At 37.1% G+C, this 19,601-nt stretch overlaps 1 protein-coding gene across 4 annotated transcripts in view; it reads right to left on the bottom strand.

The window, feature by feature from the left end:
* Window positions 1–269: 269 nt before the first annotated feature.
* Window positions 270–19,601, bottom strand: part of NSRP1 (nuclear speckle splicing regulatory protein 1) — a 72,552-nt gene continuing 53,220 nt past the window's right edge. For all 4 annotated transcript variants that reach the window (XM_037809341.1, XM_037809343.1, XM_037809342.1 and 1 more), the window contains 4 exons: window positions 5,982–6,110; window positions 4,993–5,200; window positions 3,905–4,013; window positions 270–1,887 (listed from right to left, as the gene is read on the bottom strand). In XM_037809341.1, coding sequence (XP_037665269.1) covers window positions 813–1,887; window positions 3,905–4,013; window positions 4,993–5,200; window positions 5,982–6,110 — 1,521 coding nt within the window. In that variant the 3' untranslated portion in view covers window positions 270–812. The remainder of the gene's footprint in view (window positions 1,888–3,904; window positions 4,014–4,992; window positions 5,201–5,981; window positions 6,111–19,601) is intronic.

Raw genomic sequence — 19,601 nt, 5'->3', positions numbered from 1 at the left:
AAGCCTTAATATAGAATTTGTAATAAGCTCTACCATCTTTAGAGTAAAACATGTCATGCTCAGAAATAGGCCACCTGGACCTTTAGCTAATTTCTTTTAAGCAAAATGTCTCAATCTTTTTACCTTTAGTGAAAACTAATTTACATACACTGTCAATTTGCTTACTAAGTTTTAGAATTACAAACTACAGTGATTTTTACTTTTAAAAAAATGGGAAAATTGTGGCATAATGGAGTGAAATTACTTGAAAAATAAGATGCAAGCATGAATTAAATGTATAAGTGTATCACTACTTTTATTTTCACTTAAGTCCAAGTATGCTGTGGGCTAAAAAGTTATTTAGACAAGATATATGATGCACATTTTGTACTGTAATACAAATTTCAGAGCATAGAATATAACCATATCCTCTCTCCACTTTATTGTTCAACTCCACATAATATGAAATTCAGTACTTGTAAAACAAAACAGCTCCTGCATCAAAATCAACATTATCAGGGTAGTTGTTTAAATCATTTTTTACTGGTTGTACTAGAGCCAATTGTCCTCATTAAGTACATACAGTCATTTAGTACACTCTTACGGTTACTTGAATATAACCAAAAATGTGGTACTAAGTAAATAAGATTATATAAATTCAAACATTCAAGGTAAAAGGACTGTCTTTTGATTTAAACCTAAACCAAAAATCAATTTTGGAATATATTTTTAAAATATCCTCCCAAACCATTGTTAACACACTTTTTTCTTTTATACAGCATGTTCCAGGAGTAATAATTTTCTGTGCTTCCATAGATCTATTGATGCAGTCATCAATCATCTTCTTTCTCAATATAGGTCTTTGCATTAACCCGTGCCATTTGCCTGGCCAAGTACCTGTCTCTAGCAGACATCACAGTTTCTTCATTGTTCCGCTTTGCAAACTTGCTCACTGCCCCAGGTAGACTCTCTTGTTCTTCGCCCTTCTCTAGCCTTTTCTCTGTGATTCTGGGTTTTGCTCCCAATGATGTTTCAGAGCTAGAGGGTTTCTCTTGGTTTCTTTCTTTGTCTTTTTCCATGTTTCCCATTTTGTTGGATTTTTCATGGTCAAACAACCTATCCTTTGCTCTAGAACTTGGGCTGCTTTCCTTTCTTTCTAGATTTCTTTCTGAAGACTGAACACTTACTTCTCGTTTTTCCCTGTCTTTGTATTTATCATTGTTCTCATATCTTTCCTTCCTAACTTTCATATGCTCTTCTTTTTCTTTGTTTTTCTCTTCCTTTTCTCCTCCTTTTTCACTGTGTCGGTCATGGTCATTTTGTTGTCTATCTCTTTCTTGTTCTCTTGGGGGATATTTCTCCCTATCTTTCTCCCTTTTCCACTCTCTGTCATTTCTTTCTCTTTCTCTTTGGTCTCTTCCTCTTGGTTTAACTTCTTGTTCATGCCTCATCCAGTGAAATTGTCTATGATTGGCCTCGCTATGCTTATGAAAATCTTTCTTTTCTTTTAGGTAATCATGGTCAGTGTAATACCTCTCCTGGTCCCTGGACTGTCTCTCTTGGAACTTATCTTCCCTTTTCTCATGTCCTCTTGACTTAGAACTTTTTGTGTGGCGTTTGGCATTATGTCCTCTTTCTTCACTAGATGATGACCGTGAGTGAGTTTGATTCCTGTGATGCTTGGGGTCACTTTGGGAGGTCTCTGTACTTTTTTCCCTTCTGCAGTTCACTTTATTATTTTCTTCCATTTCATCATCCTCGCTGCTCTTAGCATCAAAATCACTGTCTGCATCTGGGTTTTCCTCTACTTTCATACCAGTTTGGAAAACACATTTCTCATATGGTATTCTGTTCTCTGAACTCACTTCATCTGGGTAACCTCTTGATTTCTCTTCCTTTATTCCAGACCTTTTAAAAAATAATATAAACACAAAATGCCACATTATCAATTATAGTAAGCAACTGAAGTGTTCATATAATTTTTTGCAATACTTCAATCAACACAGCTATAATTGTATATACTTTCTGATTATCTACATGTGAAAAGATGCTATTTACTATGTGAACATCTCTGCAAACTAGTATTTTCTAACCTTTCAGAATTCTTTCAATATTTGCAAAACAATATTTCCTCCACTATAGGACCACTGGAACCTTCAGTACACCATCTTCATTTCTGCTAAGCCTAGACAAAGAATAATTGGGAAAAGTATGACACGTTCTGGATCTAAATGCTATTTTCACATAAAGTTCAAGTTGTGGTTGTATCCTGGAGTTTTCCTTTTCTTTCTTTTTAGATTATGATAATAGTCCTAGAAATACATGAAGATAATTTTTTTTCAGAGCAAAATGGCGGCAAAACCTAATTCTAAATATTAGTAAATAATCACCCTTATGATTAAAATATAGCCCTTGGCACATAACACAACAAAACAGAACTGCGTGGATCAAGCACGTCCAGCTATTAAAATAAACAACACTAAAAAAATTTACATCATCTACATGTTTCCAACTAAGTGTGGTTAATTTATTTACATTACTTGTTAAGTTCACTCTTACTGATCATATTAATACAGCAACAACTGTGATTCTCTAAGAATTGCTGGCAGAACTGCCTTTACTAAAGGACCACTAATAGTTAGAAATTCTATTATTAGACTATGACAAGTGTGATTAAGTAGATGATAGTATGAAGTGAGGTCATGGCTGACCTCACAACTATTCTATATGAAACTCTTTAACACACAAAGTCATAATATATTGTAATTTCTATTCAAATTTGAATCTTCAAATATAGTTTCTTAGACTCTTACTTCTCATCAACTTTGTAATCAAAACCTAGCAGGTTTTTTTGGGAAGGGGGGGAGCACAAATCTAATTCTCCTCATACTTAACTTCATCTCCCCATCTTTCACCTCTCCCTAGCAACACAGAGTCAGATCCTCTAATCAGAATATTTCTGTTCCAAAAAAAAAGTTTGCTTAAATACATGTTTAAGACAAATTCTCCCTTTTACCTTAAGCTACATACTTATGGCATAATCATTTCATATTCCTATCATATCTTGTAATTTTATTCAAAAATCCACCAATCCTTTAATTTTTAGACCAGCACTGTCCAACAGAAATGTATGCAGAAATGGTAATGTCCACATCTGTGCTGTCCAATATGGTAGCCACTAGACAAATGTGACAGCAGAGTACTTGAAATGTGGCTAATGTGACAAAAATAAAGATTTTATTTAATTTTCATTAATTAAAATTTAAATAGCCCCATGTGACTAGTGGCTAAAGTATTAGACAGTATAGTTTTACACCCTTAAATAGGAATCTTACATGCATGGAGGCTAGGTTCTATTTCTGAAAATAAATTCATATCCTTTTTATATACTATTTGAACATGCATGTAGAATTAAGTTGTGTGACATCTGATTCTTTCCAAATTTCTCCTTAATTCTGAGAGCAATCATTAAGGCAGCAGGGCCATTAGTAACATGTAACTTTTTTCTTTTTTTTTTTTTTTAAAAGCCTTAAGAAAAAGAGACTATAATTTGGTTTTGTTCCCCCTTGGTCATTTATAAGAACCACAACTATCAAGTATATTGATACTTAGAAATCTTGGACACCAAATGTTTAAATTCTTTGTTTTGCAATAATGTTCAACTTCAATCACTGAGAATGCACTTACGCAAATTTTAACTTATATTTTTGTCAACTGCAGAATAAAAATGATCTCCAACTAAATCTGGAGGTTTTTAAAACAACAAACTGCTTGCAAGTCCCTAGCCATTCATTAAATTAGGTCAGATTTGGCTAACAACATGGCATGCAATGCTGCAATTTTCCTTTCAGAGGACTAAAATAACCCACAACCACAGACTATGAACAGTATCTGTCTTCTAAATATGCCATATGCCACATCTCACCTGGCTTCACGAAAGCTGCATTTAGGTACTTCCTCTTCACCAACTGCTTGATTTAATAGGTGCCTGTAAAATCCACTGAGATCTTTCTGCTTAGTTACATCCAAACGTGCTGAGAGAGGGAAACCAAAAGTGAGAAGAACATATTTAACAAAACACAATACAACTCAGTTTTTTGGGGTTCTTTTTGCAACTCAGTTTTATAGGCATAGAGTAAATAACATATACAGTGTGTAGACTATTCTCTAGATCAAGAGTTAGCAAATTATTGCCTGCAGGTCAAATTTGGCCTGCTGCCTATTTCTGTAAATAAAGTTTTATTGGAACACAGACCTGCTCATGTTTTGTTTTTGTTTTTCTGCTACAAAGGCAAAGATGATTAGTTCCAACAGAGACTGTATAGCATGCAAAGTCTAAAATATTTACTATCTGGCCCATTACAGAAAGTTTTCTGACCGCTGCTGCAGATGAACATAGTACATGCCTGGACAATCTTATAAATTTGATTTTCTTTCACTTAATGTTGATGAGCACTTATGTTAATTAAACCATTTTTAAGTACATCTTCTATTTGGTATCTTGAGAAAGACCATGAGTAAAAAGCACTGAAGTAAAGCACTATTCTTTAGCCCTTTATGTCTTTGTTCTTTCTTGAATTAATGTTATTCTTTTTCAAAATGCCCAGTTGATGCTCCTTGAATGGTGTTCTCTAGATTTTCTCATCCAGAAAATATAACTAGGGTCTAAAACTCAGTTTATATTGCTATTGACAAATGTTGTTATGCCTTGTATAAATGTTTTTATACTTGGAATCATCTTTTAAGACAATGACTTCTAACAACCACAGTTTTAAACAAAATGAAAAATAAGTTAAAAGTCCAGTAGAGATTACAGTCATTGAAGAGTTCAACTTGTTCTTAAAATCTCTCCCATATTTTATAATACTATATAATACCATATCTTGTATCTTGAATTCATATACATAAATTATGACCACATTATAATGCAAAGGTTCACTGAAAGTAGATGGCTAAACACAGAGCAGAATTCTGCTGCTGCTTTTCCTTCTCCTTCTCCCTTTTGCATCTCACCTTCAAGTGCAGCAGCCCTCTTTTCTCGTTCTTCCTCTTCAGCTCTCTCCTGCAGTTTTTTCTTATAAGCAGATGTCACAAATGACTCTTTATCATCAAATTCTCCCTTTTCCATTTCTCGCTCTCTCTGAATTTTCTTTTCCATTCTTTTTTCCTGCTCCTTTTTCCTGATCTCAACTGCTTTTAGTAAGTTGTGAATATACTTGGGCTATGGGAAAAAAGATTACTTAGGAAAGAGTGAAAGATGACAATTGCTAATATCCTATAGTACTTTTTAATCACAAATATAGGTTTACTAGCTAGACTGAAATTAAAGTAGTTTTCAATAAAAAATGTAAGTATAGAGATAGAAATCAGTCATAATGCTATTTTACTTCTTTTTAGACTCAACCTAAGTAATTTTCTTAGTGTTTTTCTCACCCATTTAACTGGTATTCTTTTAATTCTTTAACGAAGAAGTGAATCAATGGAGAAGTTCCTACTAGTTTTTCACATTCAGTGGGAATATGATTATTTAAAATAGCTACAGATTTAACATAATTTTATACCACTTTACTAGTAAATAATGAAAGATACAAAGATCCTTATAAACCAGTCTGAGCTTGTGAAAAAATGAGAGCAAATGAAAAACAATTTGAATTTATTTTTATTTTTTTCCTATTAATTTTTTTCAAACTAAAACTGATTCACAGTAATTCAGTAACCAGATAGGAAGCAGTAAAAAATGAACAGGAGCAGTACAAATTTAGTACACAGAATTTCTAAGGAAAAATTTAAATTATTTGCAAAGCTTTCAAAGAAAACAAAATTTACAAAATTGTTAGAAATTGACTTGTTGCTATTTAGGATACTATATGTAGGGCTTCCTGGCCTCTAAATCAAATCTATAATATCTAGAACCAGGGGCTCGTCACACTTCAGGCTAAAATAAGATTAGGATAAAGAGTGCAAGTAAAGGTCAAAGAAAATTGGTACTTTGAGTTACAAACCTTTCGGTCTTTTCCCAGGAGTAATTTAGGATTACTTTCTTCCTTTTTTTTCTGCATTTCATCGTAAATACTATCATATTCATACACAGTGGCATCTTCTGCAAGGGCCTTCTGGATTTCCAGTTTGGTCTTTAAAAAAAAATTAAACGTTTCAAAAATATGTCAGCCAACAGAAACAACAAAAAGTCTATGTAATTTTTTTTTCTTGAGAGAGAGGTTTCTAAGATGGAAATATATATAAAAACTTATCACAATCACTCTGAATGTCAACTCTTGAACAAGACTACCTGAGTTTGAATCTTTTCTAGTTACCTTGGACAAGCCTGTTGAATCTTTTTGTGCCTCAGTTTCCTCAGATGAAACAAAGAGGATAATAATTATACCTACTTTCCAGGTTGTTGTGACAACTAAATGACTTAAAATACTTACAGTAGAGCCTGATACACAGTAACTATGTTCAAGAAATGTTAACTATTATCATTATGTACTAATTTGTATATAAATATAATTATTCATATCAACAGGTCAAAATGTGCATGGTATGACCTGGAAACATCTAACCTTGTTTTCAGATATTTATGTTATATATTAAGCTTTCATATCATTATTATTGAGTTCAGCTGCCAAATCAAGTGTTTAATTTTTAAATGTGTAATGACAGGAAACACTTGATCGGAAGAAAAAAAGCTCCCAAAACAGCTAGCAAAAATGTACATATTTTCTAAGATAGCATTTCAGCAATTTCAATCTTAAAAAGTCCTCTGGCTTTGTTCAGTGATCCTAATAAAGACTCTGAAATGCTTTAAAATAAAAAGCTCTACAGTGGATAAGTTTTCCTTTTGTTACTATTCTCTGGTAAAAGCCTACTTTTGATTAGCTTTTACAATGTCTTCAGGAGATGATTTAAAGTCAAACGGTGTTATAGCTATAAGAGGACTTATTTCTTTGCCCTTTATGTCTTGAACTTGTCTAGTATAAAGAAAAGTCATAAAGGTCAAGGGTGTATCGCTTGCAGCTTTTCGGTGGGTAACTAAAACACAGTGTTGAAGCAAAAGCTAAAGGTCTAGCAGCAAGGGCTTTTTGCTCTTTTCCTATAGATACTTGAATGTAGAACCCTCAAGTCTTGCATTTTATCTTGCTTCAGAACCACCATCAAAACCTTCTGCATATCAGGTGAACTCACTGCCCTCCCTCCTATGTGGGCCCTGACTCCCAAGGGTGTAAACCTCCCTGGCAATGCAGGATATAACCCCTGGGGATGAATCTGGACCTGCCATCATGGGACTGAGAATATCTTTTTGACCAAAAAGGGGATGCAAAATAAAATGAAATCGTTTCAGAGGCGGGGCAAGATGGCAGACTGGTGAGCTGTATGTTTTAGTTACTCCTCCAGGAAAGTAGGTAGAAAGCCAGGAACTGCGTGGACTGGACACCACAGAGCAATCTGACTTTGGGCATACTTCATACAACACTCATGAAAATGAGGAACTGCTGAGATCAGCGAAATCTGTAAGTTTTTGCGGCCAGGGGACCCACGCCCCTCCCTGCCAGGCTCAGTCCTGTGGGAGGAGGGGCTGTCAGCTCCGGGAAGGAGGAGGGAGAACTGCAGTGGCAGCTCTTATCGGAAACTCATTCTACTGATCCAAACTCCAGCCATAGATAGACTGAGACCAGACACCAGAGAATCTGAGAGCAGCCAGCCCAGCAGAGAGGAGACAGGCACAGAGAAAAAAAAAACAACATGAAAAACTCCAAAATAAAAGCAGAGGATTTTTGGAGTTCTGGTGAACATAGAAAGGGGAAGGGCCCTGAGGCGCATATGCAAATCCCGAAGAAAAGCTGATCTCTCTGCCCTGTGGACCTTTCCTTAATGGCCCTGGTTGCTTTGTCTCTTAGCATTTCAATAACCCATTAGATCTCTGAGGAGGGCCCTTTTTTTTTTTCTTTTTTTTTTTTCTTTTAATCCTTTTTTCTTTTTCTAAAACAATTACTCTAAGAAGCCCAATACAGAAAGCTTCAAAGACCTGCAATTTCGGCAGGTCAAGTCAAGAGCAGAACTAGGAGAGCTCTGAGACAAAACGCAATAATCCAGTGGCTGAGAAAATTCACTAAACACCACAACTTCCCAAGAAAAGGGGGGTGTCCGCTCACAGCCATCATCCTGGTGGACAGGAAACACTCCTGCCCATCGCCAGCCCCATAGCCCAGAACAGCCCCGGACAACCCAGTGTGATGGAAGTGCTTCAAATAACAGGCACACACCACAAAACTGGGCGTGGACATTAGCCTTCCCTGCAACCTCAGCTGATTGTCCCAGAGCTGGGAAGGTAGAGCAGTGTGAATTAACAAAGCCCCATTCAGCCATCATTTCAGCAGACTGGGAGCCTCCCTACACAGCCCAGCAGCCCAGAACTGCCCAGGGGGGACGGCACTCACCTGTGACATAGCACAGTCATCCCTCAACAGAGGACCCGGGGTGCACGGCCTGGAAGAGGGGCCCATTTGCAAGTCTCAGGAGCCATACGCCAATACCAAGGACTTGTGGGTCAGTGGCAGAGACAAACTGTGGCAGGACTGAACTGAAGGATTAGACTATTGCAGCAGCTTTAAAACTCTAGGATCACCAGGGAGATTTGATTGTTAGAGCCACCCCCCCCTCCCTGACTGCCCAGAAACACGCCCCATATACAGGGCAGGCAACACCAACTACACACGCAAGCTTGGTACACCAATTGGACCCCACAAGACTCACTCCCCCACTCACCAAAAAGGCTAAGCAGGGGAGAACTGGCTTGTGGAGAACAGGTGGCTCGTGGACGCCACCTGCTGGTTAGTTAAAGAAAGTGTACTCCACGAAGCTGTAGATCTGATAAATTAGAGATAAGGACTTCAATTGGTCTACAAATCCTAAAAGAACCCTATCAAGTTCAGCAAATGCCACGAGGCCAAAAACAACAGAAAATTATAAAGCATATGAAAAAACCAGACGATATGGATAACCCAAGCCCAAGCACCCAAATCAAAAGACCAGAAGAGACACAGCACCTAGAGCAGCTACTCAAAGAACTAAAGATGAACAATGAGACCATAGTACGGGATATAAAGGAAATCAAGAAGACCCTAGAAGAGCATAAAGAAGACATTGCAAGACTAAAGAAAAAAATGGATGATCTTATGGAAATTAAAGAAACTGTTGACCAAATTAAAAAGATTCTGGACACTCATAGTACAAGACTAGAGGAAGTTGAACAACGAATCAGTGACCTGGAAGATGACAGAATGGAAAATGAAAGCATAAAAGAAAGAATGGGGAAAAAAAATTGAAAAAAATCGAAATGGACCTCAGGGATATGATAGATAATATGAAACGTCCAAATATAAGACTCATTGGTGTCCCAGAAGGGGAAGAAAAGGGTAAAGGTCTAGGAAGAGTATTCAAAAAAATTGTTGGGGAAAACTTCCCAAATCTTCTAAACAACATAAATACACAAATCATAAATGCTCAGTCGAACTCCCAAATAGAATAAATCCAAATAAACCCACTCCGAGACATATACTGATCACACTCTCAAACACAGAAGAGAAGGAGCAAGTTCTGAAAGCAGCAAGAGAAAAGCAATTCACCACATACAAAGGAAACAGCATAAGACTAAGTAGTGACTACTCAGCAGCCACCATGGAGGCAAGAAGGCAGTGGCACGATATATTTAAAATTCTGAGTGAGAAAAATTTCCAGCCAAGAATACTTTATCCAGCAAAGCTCTCCTTCAAATCTGAGGGAGAGCTTAAATTTTTCAAACAAATGCTGAGAGAATTTGCTAACAAGAGACCTGCCCTATTGGAGATACTAAAGGGAGCCCTACAGACAGAGAAACAAAGAAAGGACAGAGAGTCTTGGAGAAAGGCTCAGTACTAAAGAGATTCAGTATGGGTACAATAAAGGATATTAATAGACAGAGGGGAAAAATATGACAAACATAAACCAAAGGATAAGATGGCTGATTCAAGAAATGCCTTCACGGTTATAACGTTGAATGTAAATGGATTAAACTCCCCAATTAAAAGATATAGATTCTCAGAATGGATAAAAAAAATGAACCATCAATATGTTGCATACAAGAGACTCATCTTAGACACAGGGACACAAAGAAACTGAAAGTGAAAGGATGGAAAAAAATATTTCATGCAAGCTACAGCCAAAAGAAAGCAGGTGTAGCAATATTAATCTCAGATAAAATAGACTTCAAATGCAGGGATGTTTTGAGAGACAAAGAAGGACACTACATACTAATAAAAGGGGCAATTCAGCAAGAAGAAATAACAATCGTAAATGTCTATGCACCCAATCAAGGTGCCACAAAATACATGAGAGAAACACTGGCAAAACTAAAGGAAGCAATTGATGTTTCCACAATAATTGTGGGAGACTTCAACACATCACTCTCTCCCATAGATAGATCAACCAGACAGAAGACCAATAAGGAAATTGAAAACCTAAACAATCTGATAAATGAATTAGATTTAACAGACATATACAGGACATTACTATCCCAAATCACCAGGATACACATACTTTTCTAGTGCTCATGGAACTTTCTCCAGAATAGATCATATGCTGGGACATAAAACAAGCCTCAATAAATTTAAAAAGATTGAAATTATTCAAAGCACATTCTCTGACCACAATGGAACACAATTAGAAGTCAATAACCATCAGAGACTTAGAAAATTCACAAATACCTGGAGGTTAAACAACACACTCCTAAACAATCAGTGGGTTAAAGAAGAAATAGCAAGAGAAATTGCTAAATATATAGAGACGAATGAAAATGAGAACACAACATACCAAAACCTATGGGATGCAGCAAAAGCAGTGCTAAGGGGGAAATTTATAGCACTAAACGCATATATTAAAAAGGAAGAAAGAGCCAAAATCAAAGAACTAATGGATCAACTGAAGAAGCTAGAAAATGAACAGCAAACCAATCCTAAACCAAGTAGAAGAAAAGAAATAACAAGGATTAAAGCAGAAATAAACGACATAGAGAACAAAAAAACAATAGAGAGGATAAATATCACCAAAAGTTGGTTCTTTGAGAAGATCAACAAGATTGACAAGCCCCTAGCTAGACTGACAAAATCAAAAAGAGAGAAGACCCATATAAACAAAATAATGAATGAAAAAGGTGACATAACTGCAGATCCTGAAGAAATTAAAAAAATTATAAGAGGATACTATGAACAACTGTATGGCAACAAACTGGATAATGTAGAGGAAATGGACAATTTCCTGGAAACATATGAACAACCTAGACTGACCAGAGAAGAGAATAGAAGACCTCAACCAACCCATCACAAGCAAAAGAGATCCAATCAGTCATCAAAAATCTTCCCACAAATAAATGCCCAGGGCCAGATGGCTTCACAGGGGAATTCTACCAAACTTTCCAGAAAGAACTGACACCAATCTTACTCAAACTCTTTCAAAACATTGAAGAAAATGGAACACTACCTAACTCATTTTATGAAGCTAACATCAATCTAATACCAAAACCAGGCAAAGATGCTACAAAAAAGGAAAACTACCGGCCAATCTCCCTAATGAATATAGATGCAAAAATCCTCAACACAATACTTGCAAATCGAATCCAAAGACACATTAAAAAAATCATACACCATGGACCAAGTGGGGTTTATTCCAGGCATGCAAGGATGGTTCAACATAAGAAAATCAATCAATGTATTACAACACATTAACAAGTCAAAAGGGAAAAATCAATTGATCATCTCAATAGATGCTGAAAAAGCATTTGACAAAATCCAACATCCCTTTTTGATAAAAACACTTCAAAAGGTAGGAATTGAAGGAAACTTCCTCAACATGATGAAGAGCATATATGAAAAACCCACAGCCAGCAAAGTACTCAATGGTGAGAGACTGAAAGCCTTCCCTCTAAGATCAGGAACAAGACAAGGATGCCCGCTGTCACCACTGTTATTCAACATTGTGCTGGAAGTGCCAGCCAGGGCAATCCGGCAAGACAAAGAAATAAAAGGCATCCAAATTGGAAAAGAAGAAGTAAAACTGTCATTGTTTGCAGATGATATGATCTTATATCTAGAAAACCCTGAGAAATCGACGATACAGCTACTAGAGCTAATCAACAAATTTAGCAAAGTAGCAGGATACAAGGTTAATGCACATAAGTCAGTAATGTTTCTATATGCTAGAAATGAACAAACTGAAGAGACACTCAAGAAAAAGATACCATTTTCAATAGCAACTAAAAAAATCAAGTACCTAGGAATAAACTTAACCAAAGATGTGAAAGACCTATACAAAGAAAACTACATAACTCTACTAAAAGAAATAGAAGGGGACCTTAAAAGATGGAAAAATATTCCATGTTTATGGATAGGAAGACTAAATGTCATTAAGATGTCAATTCTACCCAAACTCATCTACAGATTCAATGCAATCCCAATCAAAATTCCAACAACCTACTTTGCAGACATGGAAAAGCTAGTTACCAAATTTATTTGGAAAGGGAAGATGCCTCGAATTGCTAAAGACACTCTAAAAAAGAAAAACGAAGTGGGAGGACCTACACTCCCTGACTTTGAAGCTTATTATAAAGCCACAGTTGCCAAAACAGCATGGTACTGGCACAAAGATAGACATATAGATCAATGGAATCGAATTGAGAATTCGGAGATAGACCCTCAGATCTATGGCCGACTGATCTTTGATAAGGCCCCCAAAGTCACTGAACTGAGTCATAATGGTCTTTTCAACAAATGGGGCTGGGAGAGTTGGATATCCATATCCAAAAGAATGAAAGAGGACCCCTACCTCACCCCCTACACAAAAATTAACTCAAAATGGACCAAAGATCTCAATATAAAAGAAAGTACCATAAAACTCCTAGAAGATAATGTAGGAAAACATCTTCAAGACCTTGTATTAGGAGGCCACTTCCTAGACTTTACACCCAAAGCACAAGCAACAAAAGAGAAAATAGATAAATGGGAACTCCTCAAGCTTAGAAGATTCTGCACCTCAAAGGAATTTCTCAAAAAGGTAAAGAGGCAGCCAACTCAATGGGAAAAAATTTTTGGAAACCATGTATCTGACAAAAGACTGATATCTTGCATATATAAAGAAATCCTACAACTCAATGACAATAGTACAGTCGGCCCAATTATAAAATGGGCAAAAGATAAGAAAAGACAGTTCTCTGAAGAGGAAATACAAATGGCCAAGAAACACATGAAAAAATGTTCAGCTTCACTAGCTATTAGAGATGCAAATTAAGACCACAATGAGATACCATCTAACACCGGTTAGAATGGCTGCCATTAAACAAACAGGAAACTACAAATGCTGGAGGGGATGTGGAGAAATTGGAACTCTTATTCACTGTTGGTGGGACTGTATAATGGTTCAGCCACTCTGGAAGTCAGTCTGGCAGTTCCTTAGAAAACTAGATATAGAGTTACCATTCGATCCAGCGATTGCACTTCTCGGTATATACCCGGAAGATCGGAAAGCAGCGACACGAAGAGATATCTGCACGCCAATGTTCATAGCAGCATTATTCACAATTGCCAAGAGATGGAAACAACCCAAATGTCCTTCAACAGATGAGTGGATAAATAAAATGTGGTATATACACACGATGGAATACTATGCGGCAGTAAGAAGGAACGATCTCGTGAAACATATGACAACATGGATGAACCTTGAAGACATAATGCTGAGCGAAATAAGCCAGGCACAAAAAGAGAAATATTATATGCTACCACTAATGTGAACTTTTAAAAATGTAAAACAAATGGCTTATAATGTAGAATGTAGGGGAACTACCAATAGAGAGCAATTAAGGAAGGGGGAACAATAATCCAAGAACAGATAAGCTATTTAACGTTCTGGGGATGCCCAGGAATGACTATGGTCTGTTAATTTCTGATGGATATAGTAGGAGCAAGTTCACAGAAATGTTGCTATATTAGGTAACTTTCTTGGGGTAAAGTAGGAACATGTTGGAAGTTAAGCAGTTATCTTAGGTTAGTTGTCTTTTTCTTACTCCCTTGTTATGGTCTCTTTGAAATGTTCTTTTATTGTATGTTTGTTTTCTTTTTAACTTTTTTTTCATACAGTTGATTCAAAAAAGAAGGGAAAGTTAAAAAAAAAAAAAAGATGTAGTGCCCCCTTGAGGAGCCTGTGGAGAATGCAGGGGTATTGGCCTACCCCACCTCCATGGTTGCTAACATGACCACAGACATAGGGGACTGGTGGTTTGATGGGTTGAGCCCTCTACCACAGGTTTTACCCTTGGGAAGACTGTTGCTGCAAAGGAGAGGCTAGGCCTCCCTATGGTTGTGCCTAAGAGCCTCCTCCCGAATGCCTCTTTGTTGCTCAGAGGTGGCCCTCTCTCTCTAGCTAAGCCAACTTGAAAGGTGAAATCACTGCCCTCCCCCCTACGTGGGATCAGACACCCAGGGGAGTGAATCTCCCTGGCAACGTGGAATATGACTCCCGGGGAGGAATGTAGACCCAGCATCGTGGGACGGAGAACATCTTCTTGACCAAAAGGGGGATGTCAAAGGAAATGAAATAAGCTTCAGTGGCAGAGAGATTCCAAAAGGAGCCGAGAGGTCACTCTGGTGGGCACTCTTATGCACACTTTAGACAACCCTTTTTAGGTTCTAAAGAATTGCGGTAGCTGGTGGTGGATACCTGAAAATATCAAACTACAACCCAGAACCCATGAATCTCGAAGACAGTTGTATAAAAATGTAGCTTATGAGGGGTGACAATGGGATTGGGAAAGCCATAAGGACCACACTCCACTTTGTCTAGTTTATGGATGGATGAGTAGAAAAATAGGGGAAGGAAACAAACAGACAAAGGTACCCAGTGTTCTTTTTTACTTCAATTGCTCTTTTTCACTTTAATTATTATTCTTGTTATTTTTGTGTGTGTGCTAATGAAGGTGTCAGGGATTGATTTGGGTGATGAATGTACCACTATGTAATGGTACTGTAAACAATCGAAAGTACGATTTGTTTTGTATGACTGCGTGGTATGTGAATATATCTCAATAAAATGAAGATTAAAAAAAAAAAAAAGCTGAAGCAATAAAGTATTTAGCAGAATCAAAAAAAAAAAAAAAAACTCAATGATAAGAAAAGAACACAATTTCTAAAATACAGAAAGATTTGGATAGATGCTTCACCAAAGAAGAGATACAGATGCCAAATAAGCATACGAAAATAAGTGCAACATCATTAGCCATTAGGAAAATGCAAATGAAAACCACAAGGAAATACCAAGATACATCTTTCAGAATAACTCAAATAAAAATAAACTGACCATAACAAGGACTGGCGAGAATGGAGAATAACTGGAACTCTCATCCACTGCTGGTGGGATTGCAAAATGGTGCAGCCACTTTGGAAAATAGTTGGCAGTTTGTTACAAAGTTAAACATACCCTCATCACACAACCTAGGAACCCTAATCCTAGGTATTTCCCCAAGTGAACTGAAAACTTATGTTCACACAAAAACCTAAACACAACTGTTAATAGTCAAAAAAAAAAAAAAAATGGAAATAACCCAAACGTCCATCAACCAGTACATTGATAACCAAGCTGTGGTACATTCATATAATGGAATACTATTCGGCAATAAAAAGGAACAGACTACTGATACAGGCAAAACATGGATGACTCAAAGCATTATGGTGAGTTAAAGAAAAAGACACAAAAGGCTATTTAACGTTACAGTTCCATTTATAGGATATTCCGGAAAAGGCAAAACTATAGGGACAGAAATCAGATTGGTGATGGCCAACAGCTACGGGTAGGGGAAAGGCTGGGGATACGACAATGGGACAATGGGGGTAATGGAAATGTTCTTCATCTTGATTGTGTGAGAGCGGTTACAAGACTGTTTACTTTTGTCAAAATACATAGAACTGTATACATTTTTAAAAATGTTTACTATATGTAGACTGTATCTTAATAAACCAGAACAAACAACAATGAAAAAAAAAAAAAAAAAAAAAAAAAAAGGAATGCCAAATGACACTACAACTATATGCTTACCAAAAGGCTGAGTAGCAAGAGAAAATTGACAAAAGCCCCAATATTTCTCCCTAGATCCTTTCCTTTTATTAAGGAGGATAACATACAAATACTGTCATGATATATTCAAATATTTATTGATATGGCTAGCTACAATTTCCTTCAAACTTGCTGAGCTGGGGAGATGTAGCATATTAAGTGCTATGAAACATCTCTAAGAATCAGTACAAATATGTATTGGATTTTTACTGTGTGTTAATCTCTCTTCAAAGCACAGGCTAAGTTTAAAAAGAAAAAAATGGAACTATTTGTATTTGAAAACCAAAAGTGCCCATTTTAATCATCTTGTTTCTATAATATAATGCTTCATTTATCCGCTACTTGTGTATCTGGTATGCTCACTCAAAAAAAATGCAAACTTTAAAGACAAAAGGAAGCTATCAGTTTCTGAGAGTGTACTATGTGCCAAACACTGTTTCAGGTATTCTATATTAGTGCTTGTCAAACTACCTGTGAGGAAGGACCAGTTGTGTTTTCCCCCCCAAGACACTGTAGAACCATACTTTTATAAAATGCAATAAAAATCAATTACTACAAAAATAAAATGACAAAAAAGACATTCAAATTATAAGCTCAAACTTTTATTATTAGATTCAACAAATACAAAATTACTCTAGTAAACTGTTAGTAAATTTCTAAATGCTTACTCTCAGTTTCTGTACTTATCTTGTCATTGACAGGTAACAGTTCATTGTACATGGACCGTACTTTGAGTATCTCTACATACAACCTATTTAATTTTCCAAAGCATTTTTAAAAGACTCCAAGTGCTTAGTAATGATCACAATAGGTCAAAGGAACTCAGTGTCTTCTGAGAAAGGAGAAGTTGTATTAAATGATCTCAAGGTCCTTTTCAGCCCCAGAAATTCTATGATCCTAAAAGCTAAAGATGTGATGTGACTGGCAATTAAAACCCTCATTGCCTGTTGACAGCCATTTTTGTCACACTGACAGAGTGACTAAAAGAAGAAATGAGTATATGGGAACTCTGTACCTTCTGCATAATTTTTCTGTAAACCTACAACTTCTCTTAAAAAAAAAAAAAGAAAAGAGGAAAGGAGATAAAAAAAGGGGTAAATAATCTCAGAGAAAGGGAATAAATGTAACTGGGAAGCAGATGCTGCCAGTGGGGAAAAACACCAGCCACAAGAGTGGTTATTTGGTAGCATTCAGCAGGGGATGCAGCTCTCTTACAAATTAGTCTTTGAAAATCTGACATAGTAATAATCAAGTCAAAGTCATAAAAACAAGGTTAAAATACATTCAACATCATGATTTAGCAAAGCAGAGAAATATGTAATAAATAAAAGACTTCTATCAAAAAGATTAAAACACTAAAAAGCATTCAAAAAGATGCCTAGATTCACTATGTCAGAATCCTTATTATTTTTAAGTCACTAATAAAATTCCAATGTATGTGTGGGAGAACCAGGTGTTTAAAAAGGGATGGTATTGGAGAAAAAATATAATCAATGCAACCGGAGTCTGGGGTTACCGGTAACATTGTAATATGCTCCCATTAAATGTAGCAAAGGCAATATACCAAAGCTAAATGTCTATGACAGGGGGATGTAAGGGAAGGGTATGGGATTCTTGATAGTGGTGTTGTTGTCTGACCTTATTGCTGTATTTCATTTTATTTTTACTTTTGCTTTTATTCTTTTTACTATTCTTTTGTTTCAGTTCTTCTTTGAGTAATGAATATGTGTAAGTGCTAAATGTCGTGATGAATGCACAACTATATGATGATACTGTAAACGATTGTACACTGTGGATGATTGTATGGTATCTGAATATATCCCTATAAAATTGCAGAGAGAAAAATAAACAGAGGGACAGAAGTGCTGGAGGAGAACTTGGAGCGAGAGATGTATGTATTCACTGTTGGTGGGGAAGGAGAATGGTGTAGCCTATCTGGAGGACAGTGTGGTGGTTCTACAAGAAGCTGGGTATGTGGGTGTCATAAAGTCCTGCAACCTCATTATGGGGTATATACTTGGAAGATCTGAGAGTAGGGACACCAATGGACATTTGCACACCAGTGTTTATGACAGCAGTATTCACGATTTGCAATGGACAGAGGTGGCCTAAGGGTACATCGACTGATGAACAGAATGGTGAGCTGTGGTGTATGCATACAATAGAATATTGAGCCTCTACAAGAAGGAATGAAGCTGTGAGACACACAACTAGCTAGTGATACTGAGCTCCTTGTGTATAACCTGGTCAGTCTCTGGAACTTCGGGTATGTGTGTGACACCTGAGACTCAAAGCTACAGCTTGGCAGCTATGAATGTCAGTATTACCCCATATGGCAACTGTTGAAAGAGCTGAAAAAGAGTTCAGACTTCAATTAGAGATATGAATGAAGCCGATCTGGTTACGACTAAGGCAAATCAGACCAAAGGGTAAAGGACGATACTGTCTGGGTTTTAAAACTACAACTTTTGTGTGAGACCAAGGGAGGAGATGTTTATTTGGTGCAGGATCTACATTTTCTGTAGCACATTAGATAACTTAACTTGTATGATCAGTTTGTTTGAACACCATAAGTGCATAGAGCTTTGAATGGGTGGTGGGACTTGGTGAGTTTGTACATGCTGGGGTGAAATCCCAATACATCCCAGAGTGATATGGGCAGAGAGTAAAAGTATATTTGCGGACGCCCGGGGGAACTGGGGAGAAATGTAGATATGTTGGACTTCCCCACCTGGGTTATTGCTGATTTTCTCACAAACATTGAGGATTGCCAATTTGGTGGGCCGAGCCCTCGATCTGGGGGCTCTCCCTTGTGAGGCTTGTTGCTGCAAGGGAGAGGCTAAGCCTACTTACAACTGTGCCTAAGAGTCTCCTTCAAAGAATCTCTTTGTTGTTCAGATGTGGCCCCCTCTCTCTAAGCCCACTCAGCAGGTGAACTCACTACCTTCCCCCCTATGTGGGACATGACTCACAGGGACGTGAATCTCCCTGGCAACACGGGAAATTACTCCTGGGGATGAGCCTGGACCCAACACTGTGGGATTGAGAAAATCTTGACCAAAAAGGGGAAGAGAGATGAAACAAAATAAGGTTCCAGTGGCTGAGAGATTTCAAAGGGAGTCAAGAGGTCACTCTGAAGGGTATTCTTATTGTGCTATAAAGATATCACCTTTTAGTTTTTCATGTGTTGCAGTGGCTAGAGGGAAATACATTAAGCTGTTGAACTGCAACCCAGTGACCTTGATTACTGAAGACAAATGTATAACTATGTAGCTTACACAATGTGACTGTGTGATTGTGAAATCCTTGTGGCTCACACTCCCTTTATCTAGCGTATGCACAGATGAGTGGAAAAGGGGGACAAAAATTAGATGAAGAATAGGGTGGGGGATGGAAGGGATGGAAAATTTTGGGTGGTCTTTTTTGCTTTTATTTTTATTTTGTAGTAAGGAAAAGGTTCAAAAATTGATTCTAGTGACGAACGCACAACT

This window comes from Choloepus didactylus, chromosome 18 (assembly GCF_015220235.1).
Source record: "Choloepus didactylus isolate mChoDid1 chromosome 18, mChoDid1.pri, whole genome shotgun sequence".
Classification (NCBI taxonomy): domain Eukaryota; kingdom Metazoa; phylum Chordata; class Mammalia; order Pilosa; family Megalonychidae; genus Choloepus; species Choloepus didactylus.
This window is presented reverse-complemented; position numbering and strand designations above follow the sequence as displayed.